This window comes from Rhinoraja longicauda, chromosome 10 (genome assembly GCF_053455715.1).
Source record: "Rhinoraja longicauda isolate Sanriku21f chromosome 10, sRhiLon1.1, whole genome shotgun sequence".
In the NCBI taxonomy this organism is placed as follows: domain Eukaryota; kingdom Metazoa; phylum Chordata; class Chondrichthyes; order Rajiformes; family Arhynchobatidae; genus Rhinoraja; species Rhinoraja longicauda.
The window spans coordinates 8,689,730-8,710,463 of NC_135962.1; the positions used below are offsets into that span (position 1 = coordinate 8,689,730).

General features: G+C 42.6%; 1 protein-coding gene across 1 annotated transcript in view; it reads left to right on the forward strand.

Annotated features, from left to right (window-relative positions):
* The window catches only part of rad51 (RAD51 recombinase), a 45,183-nt gene extending 25,559 nt beyond the window's left edge, over positions 1-19,624 (forward strand). The window contains exons 5-10 of the mRNA XM_078407072.1: positions 7,871-7,962; positions 8,303-8,397; positions 10,694-10,807; positions 11,988-12,117; positions 16,660-16,781; positions 18,775-19,624. Of these exons, the coding sequence (XP_078263198.1) occupies positions 7,871-7,962; positions 8,303-8,397; positions 10,694-10,807; positions 11,988-12,117; positions 16,660-16,781; positions 18,775-18,898 (677 nt within the window). The 3' untranslated portion in view covers positions 18,899-19,624. The remainder of the gene's footprint in view (positions 1-7,870; positions 7,963-8,302; positions 8,398-10,693; positions 10,808-11,987; positions 12,118-16,659; positions 16,782-18,774) is intronic.
* The last annotated feature ends 1,110 nt before the right edge of the window (positions 19,625-20,734 follow it).

Below are 20,734 nucleotides of genomic sequence, written 5' to 3' on the forward strand. Positions count from 1 at the left end.
CATTTCTGAAATGCGGGCTTCGAGGGCTGCGTTCACACCAAGATAGCTTATTTAAGCACGTCGTATGGCGTCATTTCTTCAGGATTAAGAGCTCTGACATTGGTTGTAAAAAAAGTTGGGACGTCGAGTTTTACCTCGCCGACACACCGTGTCCCTCTTATCGTCATACATTTTGTGAGTAAGTGGACGGTTGCGTGTAGCAACGGGGTTACCAGTTGTTGGATTAAGTGAATCCCATGACAGCAAAGAACAAATGACACTTAACTGAGCCGGACACCTCGTGGCCCGTTTATTCCAGAAGCCTCTTTTACCTACATTCTCACCATACATAACCTGTGCGCCAATAAGGCCAATTAGTGCGTCTGACTGTGGAATTGTTACTGAGCTCTTGTAGCTGGACCTTCTCGTGTGGCTGCTGGCAAATCAATCCATATCATATCATATCATATATCTACAGCCGGAAACAGGCCTTTTCGGCCCTCCAAGTCCGTGCCGCCCAGTGATCCCCGTACATTAACACTATCCTACACCCACTAGGGACAATTTTTACATTTGCCCAGCCAATTAACCTACATACCTGTACGTCTTTGGAGTGTGGGAGGAAACCGAAGATCTCGGAGAAAACCCACGCAGGTCACGGGGAGAACGTACAAACTCCTTACAGTGCAGCACCCGTAGTCAGGATCGAACCTGTGTCTCCGACGCTGCATTCGCTGTAAAGCAGCAACTCTACCGCTGCGCTACCGTGCCGCCCGTGCCGCCCGTACCGCTGCGCTACCGTGCCGCCATCCAGAGACTGCTCTACAGATTCAAAGCATTCTGCATTTTTATATTGTTTTTGATAGCATAAATGTAAAATTAGTCATGTACACTTGTTTACAAGGTTAACTATTGTGTACCAGCATTCTGCAACTTTCCCCTCAAAAACTAAATGAACTGTAATTTTCCCATCATATGTGCCCTTGTCTCCAAAAAATTCAACTTAATCAGGCATGTGGCTAGTGCAGAAGGCAAACTGGAGAAAAATGTGTTTCCCACAGACCAAAGTGCTGCTTCCATGTTCATGACAAAATGGAAGAACTGCTCAGTTCTTCCCACAATTCCAGAGATTTGGAAAAATACCTATATTTTAAAAAAAATACATTCAATAATATAAAAATACACAATACATGTATCCAAAATATATATTCCTTTATTTTGTTGCTGTATTGAATGGAGAGGTCCTTAGTGACGCTGCATTTTTTTGTGATTTGTAGGAAGTTCCTCCACAGATATGCCATGCTAATAAATTGATTTGTGCACAAGGACAGATGGATTCTATTGAACAACAGCATTTTGTAGTTTTCCCATTTAACTTCTCGTATCCCCACATTAAATTCCATTTGTTAAATTTATACCAATATCTACCTAGAATTTACACCTCTAACCTTCGTATCCTTATAAATTTGCTTTCCTACATATTTTTCTGATGTTGTGGCGGTCCCTGGGGATCAGGCCACTCCTTGGGTCAGCCCCCTCGTCACTTGACGGACAGGCGTAAGGGATTAAAAGCCAGCCCGTTGGGAGGCGTGGCTCGTCCCTAGGTGGACTACGCTGTGAGCAGGAGCTCACAGACTAATAAAGACCTTTATCTAAACCTGCTTGGCGTCCTGCCTTTTCTCTGGCCTCCGCCAGGCCACTACACTGGTGACCTCGACATTCATCACGCGTCGTGATGTCTCGCAGTAATGCGCAACCCGGTCCTGCCGACCTCGATGCCGTCTCCCTCAAACTCCCGACCCTGTGGACCGAAGAGCCTGAGGTCTGGTTCCAGCAGGCAGAGGCACAGTTTGTTGTGCGAGGCGTGACCGTGGACGAGACCAAGTATTTCTACGTCGTCGGCGCCCTGGACCAGGAGACAGCAAGGCGAGTTAAGCCCTACCTGAACGACCCCCCCCCCCTCCCCGCGGCTAACAAATATGCGGGCCTCAAAGACCTCCTTATCAGGAGGTTCGGCCTCAGCGAGGCCGAGCGGGCAGCTCGAATTATGAGCAAGGAGGGCCTCGGGGACCGACGGCCGTCGGCCCTTCTGGAGGACATGCTTGCCCTTATGGGCGGCCACGAGCCCAGTTTCCTATTTAAATACGCCTACCTTCGGCAGCTCCCACACGACCTCCGCTCGCAGCTCGCCGGGGACCTGTTCACCGACACGCAGGGGCTGGGCGAGCCCGTTGACCAGCTCTGGATGTCCCGTCGGGAGGACCTGGACGCGCTGGCCGTCTTTTCCGCGGCGTCGGGAGGCGCTCAGCAAGCCGGGGCCGCCGTCGACCCCGTTTCAGGGCGACCTCCGCGGCAAAATCCGGCCGCCATCGGGCACTCCGGTGCAGGCACGTCCTTTTCGCACGGCCCGCCGGCATTTCAGCCAGACGCCACCAGAAGTCGCTGGTGGTCGGCTCAAGCAGCACCACCTCCAATACCGCTGGAGGCCACCGGAAGTCGCTGGTGGGCATCCCAGTCTGCACCACCACCGGACACCAGCAGAGGGGGCTGGTGTTATCACCGTCGCTGGGGACCAAATGCGAAACAATGTCGCCTACCTTGTGCCTTTCCGGGAAACGCAGGGGCCGGCCGTCAGTGATTCCTTCGGCGGCCGGCCAGATCCATCGCGTGTTCGCTCGGGATCGCCACACCGGGGGTCGGTTCCTCGTGGACACTGGAGCAGAGGTGAGCGTCCTACATCCTTCCACCGCCGATATCCATGCGGGCAAACGCGGCCCCCTCCTCACTGCGGCGAACGGTAGCCCCATCAACACTTACGGGGTCCGCAAGCTCGCCCTTAACTTCGGCGACAGCTGGTTCACATGGGGGTTCGTCATCGCTGATGTTTCCCAGCCGCTGCTGGACACCGACTTCCTGCGGGCGCATTCCATGCTCGTGGATGTCAGGCGACAGCGCCTGGTGCACACCAGCACGCTGAGGCCGGTCTCCCCAAACGTCGGACCCCTGTCGTCCGTGGATGCGACGTACGCGCGCATCCTGGCGGATTTGACGGACATTGTTCAAACCCACTTCTGCTCCTCCGCTCCCAAGCACGGGGTGCAGCATCACATCCCCACCACCGGGCCACCTGTGCACGCCCGAGCGCGGCGTCTCGCTCCAGACAAGCTCCGTCTAGCTCGAGAGGAGTTTCGTCGGATGGAGTCAATGGGCATCGTGCACCCCTCCGATAGCCCGTGGGCGTCACCACTCCACTTGGTCCCTAAGGCGGACGGGGGCTGGCGCCCATGCGGGGACTATCGGCGCTTGAATGAGGCGACCGTTGCTGACAGGTACACGGTCCCGCACATCCAGGACTTTAATGCCCACCTGGCCGGAGCATCTGTGTTCTCCAAGGTGGACCTTGTGCGCGGGTATAATCAAATCCCCGGTCCACTCCGACGACATCCCCAAGACTGCCATTATTACTCCGTTTGGCCTATTCGAGTTTTTACGGATGCCGTTCGGTTTGAAGAACGCCGCACAGGCCTTCCAACGGCTTATGGACTGTGTGTGCCGTGGCCTAGACTTTGTGTTTGTTTACTTGGACGACGTACTCGTGGCCAGCCGCTCGAGGCAGGAGCACTGCACCCACCTCCGCCAGCTGTGTCAACGCCTCAGCGAGTACGGTTTGTCCATTAACATGTCCAAGTGCCATTTTGGGGTGACGGCCATCGATTTCCTCGGCCATCGGGTGACCCCACAAGGGGTGGTACCTCTTCCAGACAGGGTGGACGCTGTCCGCCGGTTCCCCCGACCGACCACTGTCAAGTGCCTGCAGGAATTCGCCGGGATGATTTCCTTCTATCACCGCTTCCTGCCGGCGGTAGCCGGAACCATGCGCCCACTCTTCCACCTCATGGCTGGTCGTCGCAAGGAGGTCGAGTGGGACGACGAAGCAGGAGCGGCGTTTGAGCATGCTAAGGAGGCCAGGGCCACGATGCTCGTCCATCCCATGGAGGATGCCCCAACCGCCCTGACCGTGGACGCTTCTGAGGTGGCGGTCGGTGCGGTGCTGGAGCAGCTCATCGACGGGTGTTGGCGGCCACTCGCCTTCTTTAGCAGGCACCTCAGCGGGGCCCAACGGCGTTACAGTGCGTTCGACCGGGAGCTCCTCGCCCTCTACCTCGCCGTACGCCACTTTCGGTACTTCCTGGAGGGGAGACCCTTCACCGCATTTACAGACCACAAGCCGCTCACCTTTGCGTTCGCCAAAGTTTCGGATCCGTGGTCTGTGCGGCAACAAAGGCAATTGGCGTCCGTGTCTGAGTACACCACCTCAATTTGTTTCGTGGAGGGCAAAAACAACAGGGTGGCCGACGCCCTGTCTAGACCCGCGGTCCACGCCGTCCTACAAATGGCCGGGGGGATCGACTATTCCGCCCTAGCAGCCGCACAGCTGGGGGACGAGGAGATGGTCGCCTATCGTACGGCCGTGTCGGGCCTGCAACTGGAGGACATTGTCTGTGGCCCAGGGGACGCAACGCTGTTGTGCGACACCTCCACTGGCCCTGCAACGTCTTCAGCAGACGGTGGGCAGGCTGGCACCTGTGCCCACGTCGCGTCATGGCACCTTCCATCCACACGTCCCTGCCGCTCTGGAGGACTGCCAGTTTGTGATCCTGCGCAGGGACGCTCACCGATCACCTCTCCAGTGGCCGTACGAGGGCCCCTTCCGGGTCCTGCACCACGGCTCGGCCACATTCGTTCTGGACATGGGGGGTCGCAGCGAGACTGTTTCGGTCGCACGGCTTAAGCCGGCACACGTGGACATTGATCGGCCGGTGCCGGTTGCGCAGCCCCGCCCGCGCGGTCGCCCCCCGTCCACGTTACCCCCGCCAGTGTCTGCTACGACCCCTCCACCTGTCGGTCGGTCGCCGGTCCCTGCGCCGGGCGTGGTGCGCACCCGGGCTGGTCGCCTCGTGCGCCCTCCTGTCCGTTTTGTACCTCCGGTTCTTGGGGTGGGGGTCCTGTGGCGGTCCCTGGGGATCAGGCCACTCCTTGGGTCAGATTTTAGTTTATTTCTCTGATTGATAGACTGGTTGAGTGGTTAGCCAAGTTTAAGGTAAAATTTAATATTGGGAACTGTGAAATGATAAACTTCGACAGAAGAGATAATGAGTCAATACGGACTGCATGCCACAGTTTATTTTCTTAACCACCGTACTTAGCCTTAAATTTTCCTTTGATTTGATGTCAAATTTTGTTTTCTAATGCCTTGATGAAGTTCCTCAAGACCTCTTATACCATGTTGAAGACTTTATTTCAGTATAGGTTACAGTTGTTTTTCTTAATGCATCCTTTGGCCACACTCTTAAAAGTAAAGCATTACCAAGCCATGAGATTAAAGAATGATTCTTAGTGTATTGTTAGCCTAACTAAGATAACATGGTTATTCGGTCTCCATACCCTATTGCCTACCTTATGCCTTCAGTTTTCATGTGGCTAAAAGAATCATCTGTGGGCTTTATGGAAAAAATGGTTATCTATAATTGTTCCTTGGCAAAATAATTGATTAAAAACATTTAGCAATCACCTCGCTAGATGCTGAAAAAGCATTTGATCAACTAGAATGGCCCTATCTTTTCTCAGTGATGGAAAAATTTCAACTAGGTGAAAATTTTATATACATCCCCAACAGCTAGAATATTAACTAATCAAATGCTGTCATCTAAATTTCATTTATCTAGGGGTTGTAGACAAGGATGTCCACTATCACCGCTTCTATTTGCCCTTATTATAGAACCACTTGCTGAGAGTATTAGATCAAATTCAGATATTCATGGCTATAACACTAAACATGCAACCAATAAAATTTCTTTATATGCGGATGATGTATTAATATATATTACAAAGCCAGAAATTAGCATTCCGAATTTATTAAATCTCATAACTCAATTTGGTTCATTTTCAGGTTATAGAATTAACTGGTACAAAAGTGAAATTATGCCAATAATGGAGCATAATCCGGCCATACTTCAACAATTTCCTTTTAAAATTGCCTATGAAAAATTTAAATATCTTGGAATTTACGTGACTAGGAAATATACTTCTTTATTTAAATTAAATTTTCCTCCTTTACTCACTAAATTACACAGAAATATCCAATTTTGGAAAACACTTCCTATATCATTAGTTGGTCGTAGTAATGCTATAAAGATGATCTTTCTTCCACAGCTACTATACTTATTTCAAGACTCATAGAATAAATAAAAGACATCTATGTAAGTCTAAAATTAATGGAGGAATTGCTTTACCTAACTTTTTATTTTATTATTGGGCGGTTAATATTAAAAATATAACCTGCTGGTTGGATGATTCTGATCAACAACCGGATTGGTTAAAGATGGAGAAAGAGGATTGTTTACCATTCGATATTGGTGCGATCCTCTTAGCTCCAATAAATTTAAATAAAAAAACATATGGAGGTAATCCCATTATACACAGTGTTATCCGTACCTGGAAACAATTAAAGCTTACGTTAAAATTGAGTAAATTATCTGTTTTCCTTCCTATTGCGAATAATCCTTCTTTTAAACCGTCTGTCTTAGATAGAGGCTTTGCTCAATGGAAAAGTTATGGAATTAAAAGGGTGGGAGATCTTTATCATAAGGGAACTTTTCTTTCTTTTCAGGATTTACAGCAGTACGGATTACATGTTAATAATTATTTTAGATATTTACAACTTAGAGATTATGTAAAATCACACATGCAAGAATATAAGTTTAGAGGTCCAGAAACACTTGATGTATGCCTGAATCGACATTATAATTCAAATAAATTAATATCCTTTATTTATAATACTCTCCTTGACACTGACATTCCGTCATCAGAATCTTATAGATGAGCATGGGAGGACGAATTGAATCAATTTATAATGCAAGATATATGGGATGAAAGTTTACAACATATACATCAATGTTCATTGAATACTAGACATTCCTTAATACAATTTAAAATAATACATAGATTACATTATTCGAAGACGAAATTAAATAGGATTTTTCTTAGTATCTCTCCTATTTGTGATAAATGTCAATTTCAAGAAGCTAATTTAACTCATATTTTCGTAACTTGTATAAAAATGCAAAACTTCTGGTTGGAGATTTTTAAAATAGTTTCTAAAGTTATTAATAAAAAATTAGATATGGATCCAAAATTAATTATATTAGGATTATCAGAACATACTACAAATTTTACAGCAAGTCAGGTACATTTTCTTGATTAGTCTAATAACTGCGAAAAAATTAATACTTAAATTTTGGAAAAAACCAATAACCCCCACAATTAAAATGTGGACTACGGAAATGACAGAGACCCTGCATTTGGAAAAAATAAGGTTTGCCTTAATCGACAAACCTGAGTTATTTTAAAAAATATGGTCTCCATTTATTGAATTTTTAGAAAAGTAAATGGGTTTGGCACAGGACTAAAATAAAAAATTTAAATTAAAAGTTGAAACTTGAGTTAGGGGTTGGATGTACAACTGTGGTTATTGTCTCCCGGATCTACTCCCTTTAATTTTTATTGTTAGATCCTTTTTTTTTAACCCTCTTATTCTCTCTCCCCAAGTTTATAGTTTTTTGTTTTTTTTTACTTTCTTCAAAAATTTAAAAATTGAAGCTATGTAAGAACTTTGTAATAAATGTGTTTTTTAAATTTCTATTTGTACATATGCTTTTCAAAAATAAAAAATATTTTTTAAAAAAAACATTTATTTATTTCGATCCAAGAGTGTACAAAGTCTGATTTGAAAATATTGTTAAAACAATTATTCCTGGATTAAATAAGAATTATTTTTAGATAAAGATTTATTTTATTTGTGTGATACCAAGACCTCCTTTTGGTGTTTCAGGTGGGATAGAGACTGGTTCAATCACAGAGATGTTTGGAGAGTTTCGTACTGGGAAGACTCAGCTCTGTCATACATTGGCAGTGACATGTCAGGTATCTAACATTTTAATTTTGACGTTTCAGTTAACTCGCTTTCTAAATTTCTTGGTTGTTGCTATTCAATTCTTTCACCTCCAAACATTTTATTTGATTTTACATGTCAGGTGACGAACATACCCTGCCTTTCTTACATTGTAGACCAACAATGTGAGAATTGATATCTTGTGCCAGTGATACTTGTTCAACATGTGGATGGACAAATATGGAACAAAAGCCTTTAAAAACCTCATACCTGTAAATAATTATAAGATGAAGCTGTTGATGCTGAAGGAATTCTTTTTCTGCCTTGCTGAAAGTGTATTGTTTTTTCCTCCTCTGCTTTACTGACTTGCAGTTACCCATTGACCGTGGTGGAGGTGAAGGGAAAGCTATGTATATTGATACTGAAGGTACATTCCGCCCAGAGCGCCTCCTTGCTGTGGCTGAAAGGTTTGTATTGCAATTCAGTTGTTATGTTCTTGTAAATTTAAAAACCCTTTTCTAGATTGGATGAATGTTCCAACTCTGTTTTCCTTTATATTTGACTCATCCCTTGTTTTTCTTGTTAAAATAGAAAACTCCAGACCATTCTATGCAGCCTTCTTAATTTATTTTGTTTCTTGAGTGAAGGAGATGCAGCATGACGTGAGCAGCCATAGGCTTTGTTTTATTAATGCATTTGACTGGAGATTTATCTTGTGCATTTGGACTAAACGTGAAATGTGTTAGTGGTTTAAGAGAACAACTTTAAAAAAAATATGGCCTTAATTTTGTTTTGCACATGACCAAGGACCTGCTGAGTTACTCTAGCTTTTTATGTCTATCTTTGGTTTAAACAAGCATTTGCAGTTCCTTCCAACACAAGATAAGTGGGTTAGGTGGCAAAATAGATAAGACAAGGGAGTGATGTGGGCTTGGAAGGATGTCCTCCTATTTCAATTTATATTCTTATGTCAGTTTAGGGAAATGAAAGCTGTGGAATGACGAGGAAATGGTGGGAGTAGGTATTTTTTGTTTTTAAAAAAACGATCTAATCAATAGATCTGATATCTTTGAAGCACTGCTGAATTGATCCAGATGATCCAACTTGAACATGGCAGGTACTATTAGATCAGACAAACATTTAGAGTTCAGGAGATCAATAACTTTGATTTGGTTTCCCCATAGTGCAATTGTATAATCTTCCACCAGGTGCCACCATCTTCCACCAGGTGGCGCTTCGATGGCAGCCTCGCCTACAGTCTGTCTGTCCTTTTTGTCTTTTTTTGTGTTATTTTTGGTGAGTTTAAAAAGTATGTGTTAATGTTCTCTGGTTTGTTTTATGTGGGGGGGGGGCAGCGGAAACTTTTTTCAATCTCTTACCTTGCCAGAGATGCGATTGTTTTCCGGATCGTATCTCTGGTCGCTCTGCGGCATAGCATCGTGGAGCTGGCGGCCTTGCCCAGGACTAACTGGTAAGATCGTCGGTAAGATCGGTAAGATCGTCCTGTCAACAGAAGGTTAGAGGCCCCCGACCGCTGGACAAAGAAGGGAAGAGATTGAACTTTTTTTCACCTTTCATCACAGTAAGGAATGTGGAGGAGTCACTGTGGTGGATGTTCATGTTCAAATGTCTTTTGTGTGTTCTGTTGCTTTTTATTGTTATGACTATGGCAAATGAAATTCCTCATATGTTGTAGAACATACTTGGTATAATAAAGTATGATTATGATGATGATTATAAGGTTTTGGTCTGATGGAAAGTAGACGTTGATTGTCTAGCAATTTAATTGGAGAATTAGAGAGAAATGGAGAATCGAGTGAGAAATTTCTGACCACACCCTTGACAGTTGTACAGTACAAAGCCCACGTTTAAATGAAAAGTTGAAACATGTCCAGATCAAATTTTAGATTATTGTACTAGACGTGATACTGGAACTGAATGGAATACTATATCTAGTTTTGTAGATGGAAGAGGAGAATGGTATATTTTAGGAGGATAATTAAAATAGCTAGTGACTGCAAGTTTCAGCTGGCGCAGGAAGACAGGGCAAAAGTGTTAGCGTTAGTATTTCTTATTATTTTAATTCCCCTTTCCATTTTTATACTGACTTATCTGTCCTTTGGCTTCTCCACACTTAGAAAGTGAGGCCGCACACAAAGGTGAACACCGACCCAACAGCATCAACATTGAATTTTCCACTTTCAGTTTAATTCCCTCCCCATCTCATTTTCCTAGCACCCCCCCGACCCCCTGATTTTCCACTCCTTTTTCCCTTCAACCATCTCTATCCATTCATCTCCCATCCCTCCATACCCTGAAGCTCCCATTTTCCTTTCCACCACCCCTGTTCCTTTGTTCCCTTCTATGTTTTAAACATAGAAACATAAAAAGTAGGTAGAGGAGGTGGCCATTTGGCCTTTCGAGCCAGCACTGCCATTCATTGTGATCATGGCTGATCATCTCTTTCAGCCATTGTCCTTTCGACTCCATCGGTCTGAAGAGGCCCAAAACATTGTCTACCCATTTCCTTGGATAGACGGACGTTGCCTGACTAACTGAGTTCCTCTAGCAATTTTTTAACCTAAAAATATAGGATGTTGATGTCAGTGAACACTTTAATGAGAGGTAGTTGGCAAAAAAGTTTGACAGGATTCTGATCATCTGCAGGTCATAAAAACATGTCTGAATATATGTAATGAACCAATTTATGTAATCAACGTTTTATCAATTTAACGGCTATATTTTATTTCTTGCATTTGTCAGATACAACCTTTCTGGAAGTGATGTTCTAGACAACGTTGCATATGCTCGGGCTTTTAACACTGATCATCAGACCCAACTATTGTATCAAGCATCTGCCATGATGACAGAATCCAGGTACCTGTAAAGAGGGTGCAAATAAGTTGAATGAGTGGACAAAGATATAGCAAATGAAGTACAGTGTGGGGGAAAAATGGAAATTGTCTATGTTGCAAGAAAAATAAAGAAACGCATTCTTGGAATGGTGAAAGTTTGAAGGGCTAAGAGATGCAGAGGGTCTAGGTATCCTAATGTATAATTTGCAAAAAAACTAGAGTGCAGGTACAGTAAATAATATAAAAAGTTAGCAACGTTGTTTGAGAGGGGAATTGAATAAAAATTATGAATTAGCTGCCGAGGGCACTAGTGAGACCACCTTTGGAATTGTGTGCAATATTGGTTTCCTTATTTAAGGAAAGATATAAATGCATTGAAAGCACTTTAGAAAAGGTTTACTTGAGCGGACTTGTGTCCACTGGACTTTTAGAAGAGTCAGGGACTAAAATGAAACATACAAGATTCTGAGGGATCTTGACATGAGGATATGAAGAAAATGTTTATTGTAGGAGAATTTAAAATAGGCGTTACTGTTACTAAAATAAGGAGTCCCCATGAACACGTTTGACGTGAGATTTTTTTAAACTTCTGTGTCTTTCACATGAATTTCTTCAAAGGATGGTGGAATATATTTATGGTAGAGGTAAATGCATTTTAGATTATAGTGTAGAAAGGCTAGCACAGTTAGCCTAACATGCAAAACTGAGCGTACAATCGGAACAGCCACAATTCTTTTAAATCATAGACATTTTCATTCAATTAATTTTGAATGACAATAAAAGCTATTTGATTTGAAGACCTAGTCCTGCATGTTTGTATGCGATCCTTCCCTAATACAGATTGCCTTTAATGGTAGACGTTATCATAAAGGAATGTCATTACTTCTGGAAAGAGAAACAAAATTAACTTTTCACGTCAAAGACCCTTTAATAATTTTGTGCCTGAAAGGATCTTTGGTTGGAAACGTTAATTCTGTGTCTCCCTTTCCATAGATGCTGTCACATCTAGTGAACATTGCCAGTATTTTCTACTTTTATTTCAGATATCCAGCATCTGCAATTTGTTTGGATTATAATATAAATGCAGCTGTCTGAAAATTAGAATAGTGCACACTATTACCTTTGACTATTTCTATCCTATGTTATCGTGAGTAAAGCTGCTTTTGTTGAAAGTAGTTTAAAGTTAACTTCCCTCTTTGTAGATATGCCTTGTTAATTGTGGACAGTGCAACAGCCTTGTACAGGACAGACTACTCTGGTAGGGGCGAGCTAGCTGCTAGGCAGATGCACCTTGCACGGTTTCTACGAATGTTGTTGCGACTGGCAGATGAGGTAAGCCTTGCACTTTTGTATTAATATTTTTTGGGTTACCTATTTGTATTCAATTTGTATTCCAAGTAATTAAACTTGGGGGAGGTGTGAGATATGGTGTTGGGTAGTGTTATTGCAGAGATTTCAATCGTGTTCGTACAAAAGCATGGGAAAAGAAAGGCAACAACTGCACCGAGTTTGAGCTTATCAATTTTATGTGAATGATGAACCGTGAACGGTGTAATGTGGTGCCATGAATTCTCATTAAATAATATCTGATCCTAGTGGAGCACGTGATGTTCTGCAGTTGCATTCACTCTGTAACCCTGCACTCAATTTTTCCATGTGCTGATCCAATTCCTTTTTTAAATCACTGGTTCTTCCACCCGAGTCGGCAGCATTCCACATCATGTGTTTATTGTGTTTTTAAACCAATTTCACTTCACATCATATCCCCACCATATCCATCACTTTGAATTTGTGTACCCTATCTTCAAGCCATTCACTAAAGAGGAGGGTTTCTCGTTGTTTAATCTATCATCATCAATTTATTCTGTCATAAACTGGTATACCTCTAACTCTCTTCATTATCCTTTGCTACAAGGGGAATATCCCTCGCTTCTGTCTAACCTTGCAGCTGAACTCCCCTCATTCTGGAGGCCAGCCTCGTAAATCTCTTCTGTACTCGATCAAGAATCCTCACATCCTCCGAGAATATCATGACCTAAGATGAATGCAATACTCCATTTGTGGCCAAATCCCCTTTTGGACAATAGGTGCAGGAGTAGGCTATTCGGCCCTTCGTGCCAGCACCACCATTCAATGTGATCATCAGTACCCCGTTCCTGCCTTCTCCCCATACCCCCTGCGCTATCCTTAAGAGCTCTATCTAGCTCTCTCTTGAATGCATTCAGAGAATTGGCCTCCACTGCCTTCTGAGGCAGAGAATTCCACAGATTTACAACTCTGACTGAAAATGTTTTTCCTCATCTTCGTTCTAAATGGCCTACCCCTTATTCTTAAACTGTGGCCCTGGTTCTGGACTCCCCCACCATTGGGCACATGTTTCCTGCTTCTAACTTGTCCAACCCCTTAATAATCTTGTGTTTCGATAAGATCCCCTCTCATCCTTCTAAATTCCAGTGTATACAAGCCCAGTCGCTCCAGCCTTTCAACATATGACAGTCCCGCCATTCCGGGAATTAACCTAGTAAACATACGCTGCACGCCCTCAATAGCAAGAATATCCTTCCTCAAATTTGGAGACCAAAACTGCACACAGTACTCCAGGTGCGGTCTCACTAGGGCCCTGTACAACTGCAGAAGGACCTCTTTGCTCCTATACTCAACTCCTCTTGTTATGAAGGCCAACATTCCATTGGCTTTCTTCACTGCCTGCTGTACTTTTGCCTGCATTTGGCTCATATCCCGCTAAATCTCTTATCCATGTATCTGTCCAAGTGTCTTTTATATGTTGTTATTGTACCTGCCTGAATTACTCCCTTGTGCACCTCATTCCATATATCCACCACTCTGAGTGAAAATGTTGCTGCCTCAGGTTCCTATTAAATCTTTCCTCTCTCACCTTCATCTTGCCCTTCTACAGCATCCCTGCTTCACTGAGATGGGGGTGGGAGGTGTATAAGCGAGTTTGGTATCTCGATAAACGCAAAGAATCATGGGATTTCTCAAAGGTCATTCGGGATAAACAAAGAGCGTTGCTAGTGATTGCGAACGCAGTGATGTATAAACTGTGTGCGTATTGGGTGGAACTCTGTGTAAAAATAAAGATTTTGGTCTGAGTTTTTGGTCTAAGTAATAGACGAGTTAACCTGATGTTTATGGTATATACCATACTTTTTACTTTTGTTTACTAGAAACAAAGTCCATATCAATTTGGAGTTTTGAGATGCAACTCGACACAAGTACTATGCATATGTGTGACTACTTCTAAACATACATGTGACTTAATGGCTAATGTACACTGAAACAATGGTTGATAAATGATTAAATGAAATGAAAGAAATTAAGAGTTGTATGAACTTATGTACATTTACTGATTGAGTTCTGGATTTTAGTTCATATCAAATGTGGTTGAACTTATGATAAATGATCTGCAAGTACAACAACAAGTAAATGTGCCTCATTGACACACCAATGGGGGCAGTAAATTACATAATGCTGCACAGACGGTGAAAATATCATCAATATGCGGAACTAAAGTGATGGGTAAATTGTTTCTCAGGATGTTAAACCACTTTAGACGACCTGTTCAACATGAATGCCCGTTCAACGTGAATGCGGACATTAGCAACCTTCATGGTTTTGTGTACTTTTGCTCTGGTCATTTGCTGATAACCACCGCTGGGAGGGAGGGGGAATCTCTAAATAGGCTTGGCGAAACATCGTCTTCTTGAATGGGAAATCCTCTATCCGCCATTATGCAATCCACAGGATCAACTAAGTTCAAAAATCCACTCTTCCTAACAATATGTGTATCAGATGATCGCCCACCCCATGCTTTTGATAAGAATGTGATCATGCTGTTTGGGGCAATTCCAACCAATAGTTTTACAGTGTTGTGTTTCTTGCAGTCGGACCATGTCAAAGCCTGCAACTGCAGATGCCGTGGTCGTTCTATAAATATCTCTGTCCAGTTGAGAATGCATCACGGTGCAGGGCATTTATTTATCTGTTTTAGGTGCGTGGACCTTATCAAATCATGATCTGTAAGCACGTCCATTACATGCCGGTACAAGTTACAATACAAAAGAAAATGGTGCAAGTATATTGAACTAATTTATACAATCACAAGATTATAACTGAAAATTTGAATGTCAAATACTGATTAAAATTATCCAATGTAATGGGAATCGGAAGAGACATGATTCTTCGGGAGACTCGTGACTAAGTTTAGTACTACACAACTTTAATTACACATGTACATGCAGAACTCATTCAGAAGTCAACAAACGTGCATACAGCCCGTGGTCGTGGACTAGTATAGTAAGAGGTGGAAACCCCACAAATGCATTTCAAATTATCTATTGATAGTTATAGAAATCATACACTTCATTTCATTCTCTCTCTTCCCCCCACCCCCAAACACAGACAATAAAAAATGGTTGTTATTAATCATCACGATCTCGCTCGCTCACCGAAGCGGGCAAGTGACCAAGCAAAAGCCAATTAAACCATCAAAATCACCGTAATTTTGTACAAATGAACCATAAATACACCTAGTTAATAGTTTTGAAAGCAGTATTTTCTTACCTCGAAGAAGCAAAACTGGAAAATACGTATGAAAGGCAGGTCTGTACATAAACACTAGCTCAGCTGGCGAGAATGTTTATCCCAAATGACCCATGACCTGGGCATGCGCAGTTGTAATACCAAACTCGCTTATTCTCAGAAAACGGGCCATATGTTTAAAAAAACGCAAGTTGAAAACTTAATACAATTTCTGTTTCTTTTCCACATAAATTCTGTGAGAGTGAATTTAATTCGGTATGTTAAATTTTTGGGTAGTGATTTGTGAATTCTGTAATGCCGATTTTCATAACTCAAACGACTATCTCACAACGTCCATTTGTTTCTTCCTGTTTCAGATATTTCTTCCCTTTTACATGATTTGAATTGTGTTTTTGCATCCCTAAGTCCCATGATAATTCCCGTGGCAGAGCATTCCATGTATGAACGTTTACTGATAATATTTCTGTTTGTTCTATCGTAATTGACCAAAAATCATCGATAACTTATCCAAAGGAAATAATCACTTTTATGTCAGAAAATAACTGCAGATGCTGGTACAATTCGAAGGTATCACAAGATGCTGGAGTAACTCAACGGGTCAGGCAGCATCTCAGGGGAGAAGGAATGGGTGACGTTTCGGGTTGAGACCCTTCTTTTGTCTGAAGAAGGGTCTCGACCCGAAAAGTCATCTATTCCTTCTCTCCTGAGATGCTGCCTGACCCGCTGAGTTACTCCAGCATCTTGTGATACAAATAATCACTTTTGATACCTATCAATTCTCCTCGGATTAAAGCGGATTTATTTTGTTGGATGTATCCATGGGATTTCACTGGCAGGGTAAAGGTTATTAATTAGCATGGTTCTTACAAAACCAAAGATACTGAACTGAAGTGCATGTATGTGTTTTTATAGTAAATTAAGATGCATCTTACTGCGTTAGAAAGACGATTTTACATATGTTGATATTGGACCAGAAACGGGTTTTATTACTGAAAAGCAGAAAAAGAGCCCTATTCTGGCACATGCTTGCAGTCAATGGAACAGTTGTACAATATGTTTGAGGTGCCTCAATCCCTTGTCATTAATAGTTCTTACTCTTTTAAAGGAGCTGTGCCACAGGGTTCTGTAATTTTTTGGTGATAGCTCTACTGGGAAAACCTTATTTACTTTGGCTTCTGACAATGTTAAAATTTCCATTTGAACGTATTTAGTTCCAAAGGTGATGTGGAAATGGAAAGAAAATAATTGTGATTTCTATAATTGGTAATTTATTGGGTTTGTCACATGGTAATATCTTTAATTGTTTTCTAGTTTGGGGTAGCTGTTGTAATAACTAACCAGGTGGTGGCCCAGGTTGATGGTGCAGCCATGTTTGCTGCAGATCCAAAAAAGCCAATTGGTGGACACATTATTGCCCATGCATCAACAACAAGGTAAGTGGAATTTATAATATGACCATTACACCTTCTGTGAATACAGATTCGTTCTATTTGCACACATCTGTATTTTGATCACGCTGACAGGATGTTTAACTCTTTGCCTGCGTAAAACTAATTAAAAATTTGTTTCATGAGTTTCTAGATGATAAGAGTTGACCATTTGCCTTAAAATTTCCTTTATTCTGTTTGCATCTAAAATTTAGAATCAAAGCATATGTATTGTTATTAATGTAATTGTTCTTGCTCTATCCTCAATATTTATTTGTTTCCTATCCATACTTGGATGCATTGGCTCCTTTAAGATATCTTTTCATACCTTTCCCAGATGATCAATATCTAAACACTAGGTTTGACTAAATATGCAATGATTTTTCAACAAACTATGATTCTTAATTAAGTAGTCAAGTTGTAGTTTGGTATATGCTGAATGGTGATTAGGATGGAAATGCTAGCAGCTACAATTTTTTTTCATCCAGACTTTTAATGATGTAACAAATACAAAAAGGAACAAAGATTCAAATGAAGGAAAAAAGAAAAACATCAAACCTGCTATATATATATATATATATATATATATATATATGATGATGATACTGCAAGAAAAACTGAAGTGCAGTTTCATAAATAAGTGAAGAACATGGAACATAGAACAGCACAGGAATGGGCCCATCGGCCCACAATGTTTGTGCCGAACATCATGCTAAGTTAAACTAATCTCATCATGATGTTGATCCAATCTTCAGATGAACTTCTAGCTGGTATTAGAGAGTGGTCAAAGAAGTGGTAGGTGGAATACAGCATAGCAAAGTGTAGAGTCATGTATTTTGGTAGTAGGGATAAAGCCGTAGACTATTTTCTAAATGGGGAGAGAATTGATAAATCATAGGTGCAAAGGAACTTGGCAGTGCTGTGAAAGATGCCCTAAAAGTTATTTGCAAATCGAATTGGAAGTATGGAAGGCAAATGCAATGTGAGCATTTATTTCGAGAGGACTAGAATATAAAAACAGGGATGTAATGCTGAGGCTTTAAGGCACTGGTCAGACCACATTTGGAGCATTGTGAGCAGTTTTGGATCCCATATCCAAGGAGGGATGTGCTAGCATTGGAGAAGGTCCAGAGGAGGTTTATAAGAATGATCCCAGGGATGACTGGGTTAATATATGATAAGCATTTGACGGCACTGGACCTGTACTCGCTGGAGTTTAGAAAGATGAGAGAGGACCTCATTGAAACTTAACGAATAGTGAAAGGCCTGGATAGAGTGGACGTGGAGAGGATGTTTCCACGAGTGGGAGAGTCTATGACCAGAGGCCATAGCTTCAGAATATAAGGGTGTACCTTTAGAAAGGAAATGAGGAGGATTTTTTTTAGTCAGAGGGTGGTGAATCTGGAATTCATTGAAGGCTATGGAAGCTGTCAATGGATATTTTCAAGGTAGAGATTGATAGGCTCTTGATTAGTACTGTTGTCAGGGGTTATGGGGAGAAGGCAGGAAAATGGGGTTGAGACAGAAAGATAGATAATTCTGCTCCTATAACTTATTACTGGATAATTATATGGAACAGGGATCCTGCCTGATCATCTTCTGAACTGTAGATAGAGTTGCATCTGAGTCTCTTGGGACTGAAGAAGGGTTTCGACCCAAAAGGTCACCTATTCCTTTTCTCCAGAGATGCTGTCTGACCCGCTGAGTTACTCCAGCTCTATGTGTCTATCTTCGGTTTAAACCAGCATCTGCAGTTCCTTCCTACACATCTTCTGAATTTGATATGGCCAAGCCCAATTGTAACATTCTAATTGATAGCAAGATAGCTCTCAAACAGGTATTTACCATTGTAGTTCTAACGGCTCAGCTTCTCCTTGAACAGATTTTCCTCTTTTAAGCTTACTCAACTAGGAACCAAATAGATTTGGAAAATAAAGGCTTATGGTTCCGGCTATCAGAAAATTGCACATTGTCCACCTGTCCATTATTTATTTTTCAGATTGTACTTGAGGAAAGGTCGAGGTGAAACACGGATCTGTAGAATTTACGACTCCCCCTGTCTGCCTGAGGCAGAGGCTATGTTTGCTATCAATCCTGATGGAGTTGGTGATGCCAAAGACTAAATGTGAATGACCCTTCCTGGTCATGTGCTGAAAGCTATGGACAACAAGGAAGATCCTCAGGATAATCAGAAATGCTATTTTGTCACTTAACACTACATGTTGAGAGTTGTGTTTAGAGCATTTAACTGCTTTCCAGTTTGGAATATGTTCCAGACAGATTGAATATTAAAGTGGGTCGAAGGGGAGAATTAATTTCAATCCCAGGTTTATTCTGTCTGGGTAAGGTGAAAGGCCATGGAGAAGACAATGTTGGACACAGAGTTATTGAGTTTGCTTTAAATCATTTTCTGATTGACCAGAAACTTGAGGCAATGGTCTGATGGATCACTGCTGTGGAAGTCATTGGTAATAAAATGGAATACTTGTTGAACACGGGGCACGATAACTGATGCCGGATGCAATACTACTTGTGGGTTGCCGAGCTTTATGGATGCAGAACGAATGAACCATATGGTAACCACGGAACATCCTTCTTAAAATGGCTCATCTTACCTTAATAGTGAATGAAAGTATGCAACTATTTCGCAAAGAAATGCACTGATTAAAAAACTAATTCCCTTTTTGTTTCTGTTGCTTCTAATACAGCTCAAGGATGCAAAAATGATGCATAGTTCTGTTAATGTAACAGTGAAAACAATTCTGTAAGCATCATTTTGCAATGCTTTACGGTGCAGGCTTAACAAGGTGTCATTTACCTTTTATAAGCAATTTAAAAATAATGCAAGTTTGATATACATACAAATAAACTATTTTGACAATTTAACTGTTCAAATCTTGTTTGGCATTATTAACTTCTGCACTGGAAATGTGTAAACTTTTAATTAGAATCTTCCGCAATCCTCGTAGGAAATTTTCAATGTTCAATGGTGCTTTAATTCTCACATGTACAACTGCACAGTGAAATTCTTTTTTGCATATTTACACATGCAGATGCCATGCTTTGGCGCCATTTCCAAAGTCCGGGCTGTCTGCCTGCTCGGTCCACTGGAGCAGCTCCTGATCCAGCTAAGCCCCATGCTCCTGCAGGGCCGTCCTCCGTTGCCTTCGACCGGATCGGCCCGCGAACTGATGTCACTTACCTCGCCCAGCCATCTTTGTGTCCCAGGGATACCTCCTGCAGCCGACCTTGAAGGCGCTGGAGGCATTACCCCTGTTCACCCTCCCAACGGCCCTTGCTCCTCGCGTCCAGCGGCTCCCTCCTCGTCTCAGTCACGGGGAGAACATACAACTCTATACAGACAGCATCCGTAGTCAGAATCCAACCGGAGTCTTGGGCGCTGTAAGGCAGTAACTCTACCACTGCGCCACCGTGTTGCCCTAATGATGTGGATGTCGGGGTTTTGGTGTCATTGTGAAATGAAGGCTCGTTTGCCTCTAAGTTACAAGAACATCCTCAGTATGGCATGTCGGAGGTTAAAGCACAAAATGGCAGCGTTAGCATGGAGATAATTGAAGCTGGATCCGGGCCATGTGTAATGAGGGCTGTCCTATTCGTGTTTTTATTTCTTTGCATCCAGTCCGTTTGTTGGCTGTGAGGATCTGTTTGGATAACATATTGAATAAGATCTTAAACCCATGTCCTCTGGATCTCGATTCCCCAACTCTGGGTGATTTCTGTTGTGTCTTTAATCCCCTCAGGATGCATCTTTGTTCAGTCAAAGCCGGCTGTATATCAAATAGTTGAATCCGGCTTTCCCTTTCAAATCCGGGGAAGTCTGTCCCCGACCTCCTTAGTCGCTTCGCTTCAACTTCAGCATAATCCAACCTCTGGGAGGACAAAATAAAGTGGGGGAGACGTCAGCCGACAAAGTTGTAACATCCTGGGATGGAGTGAGT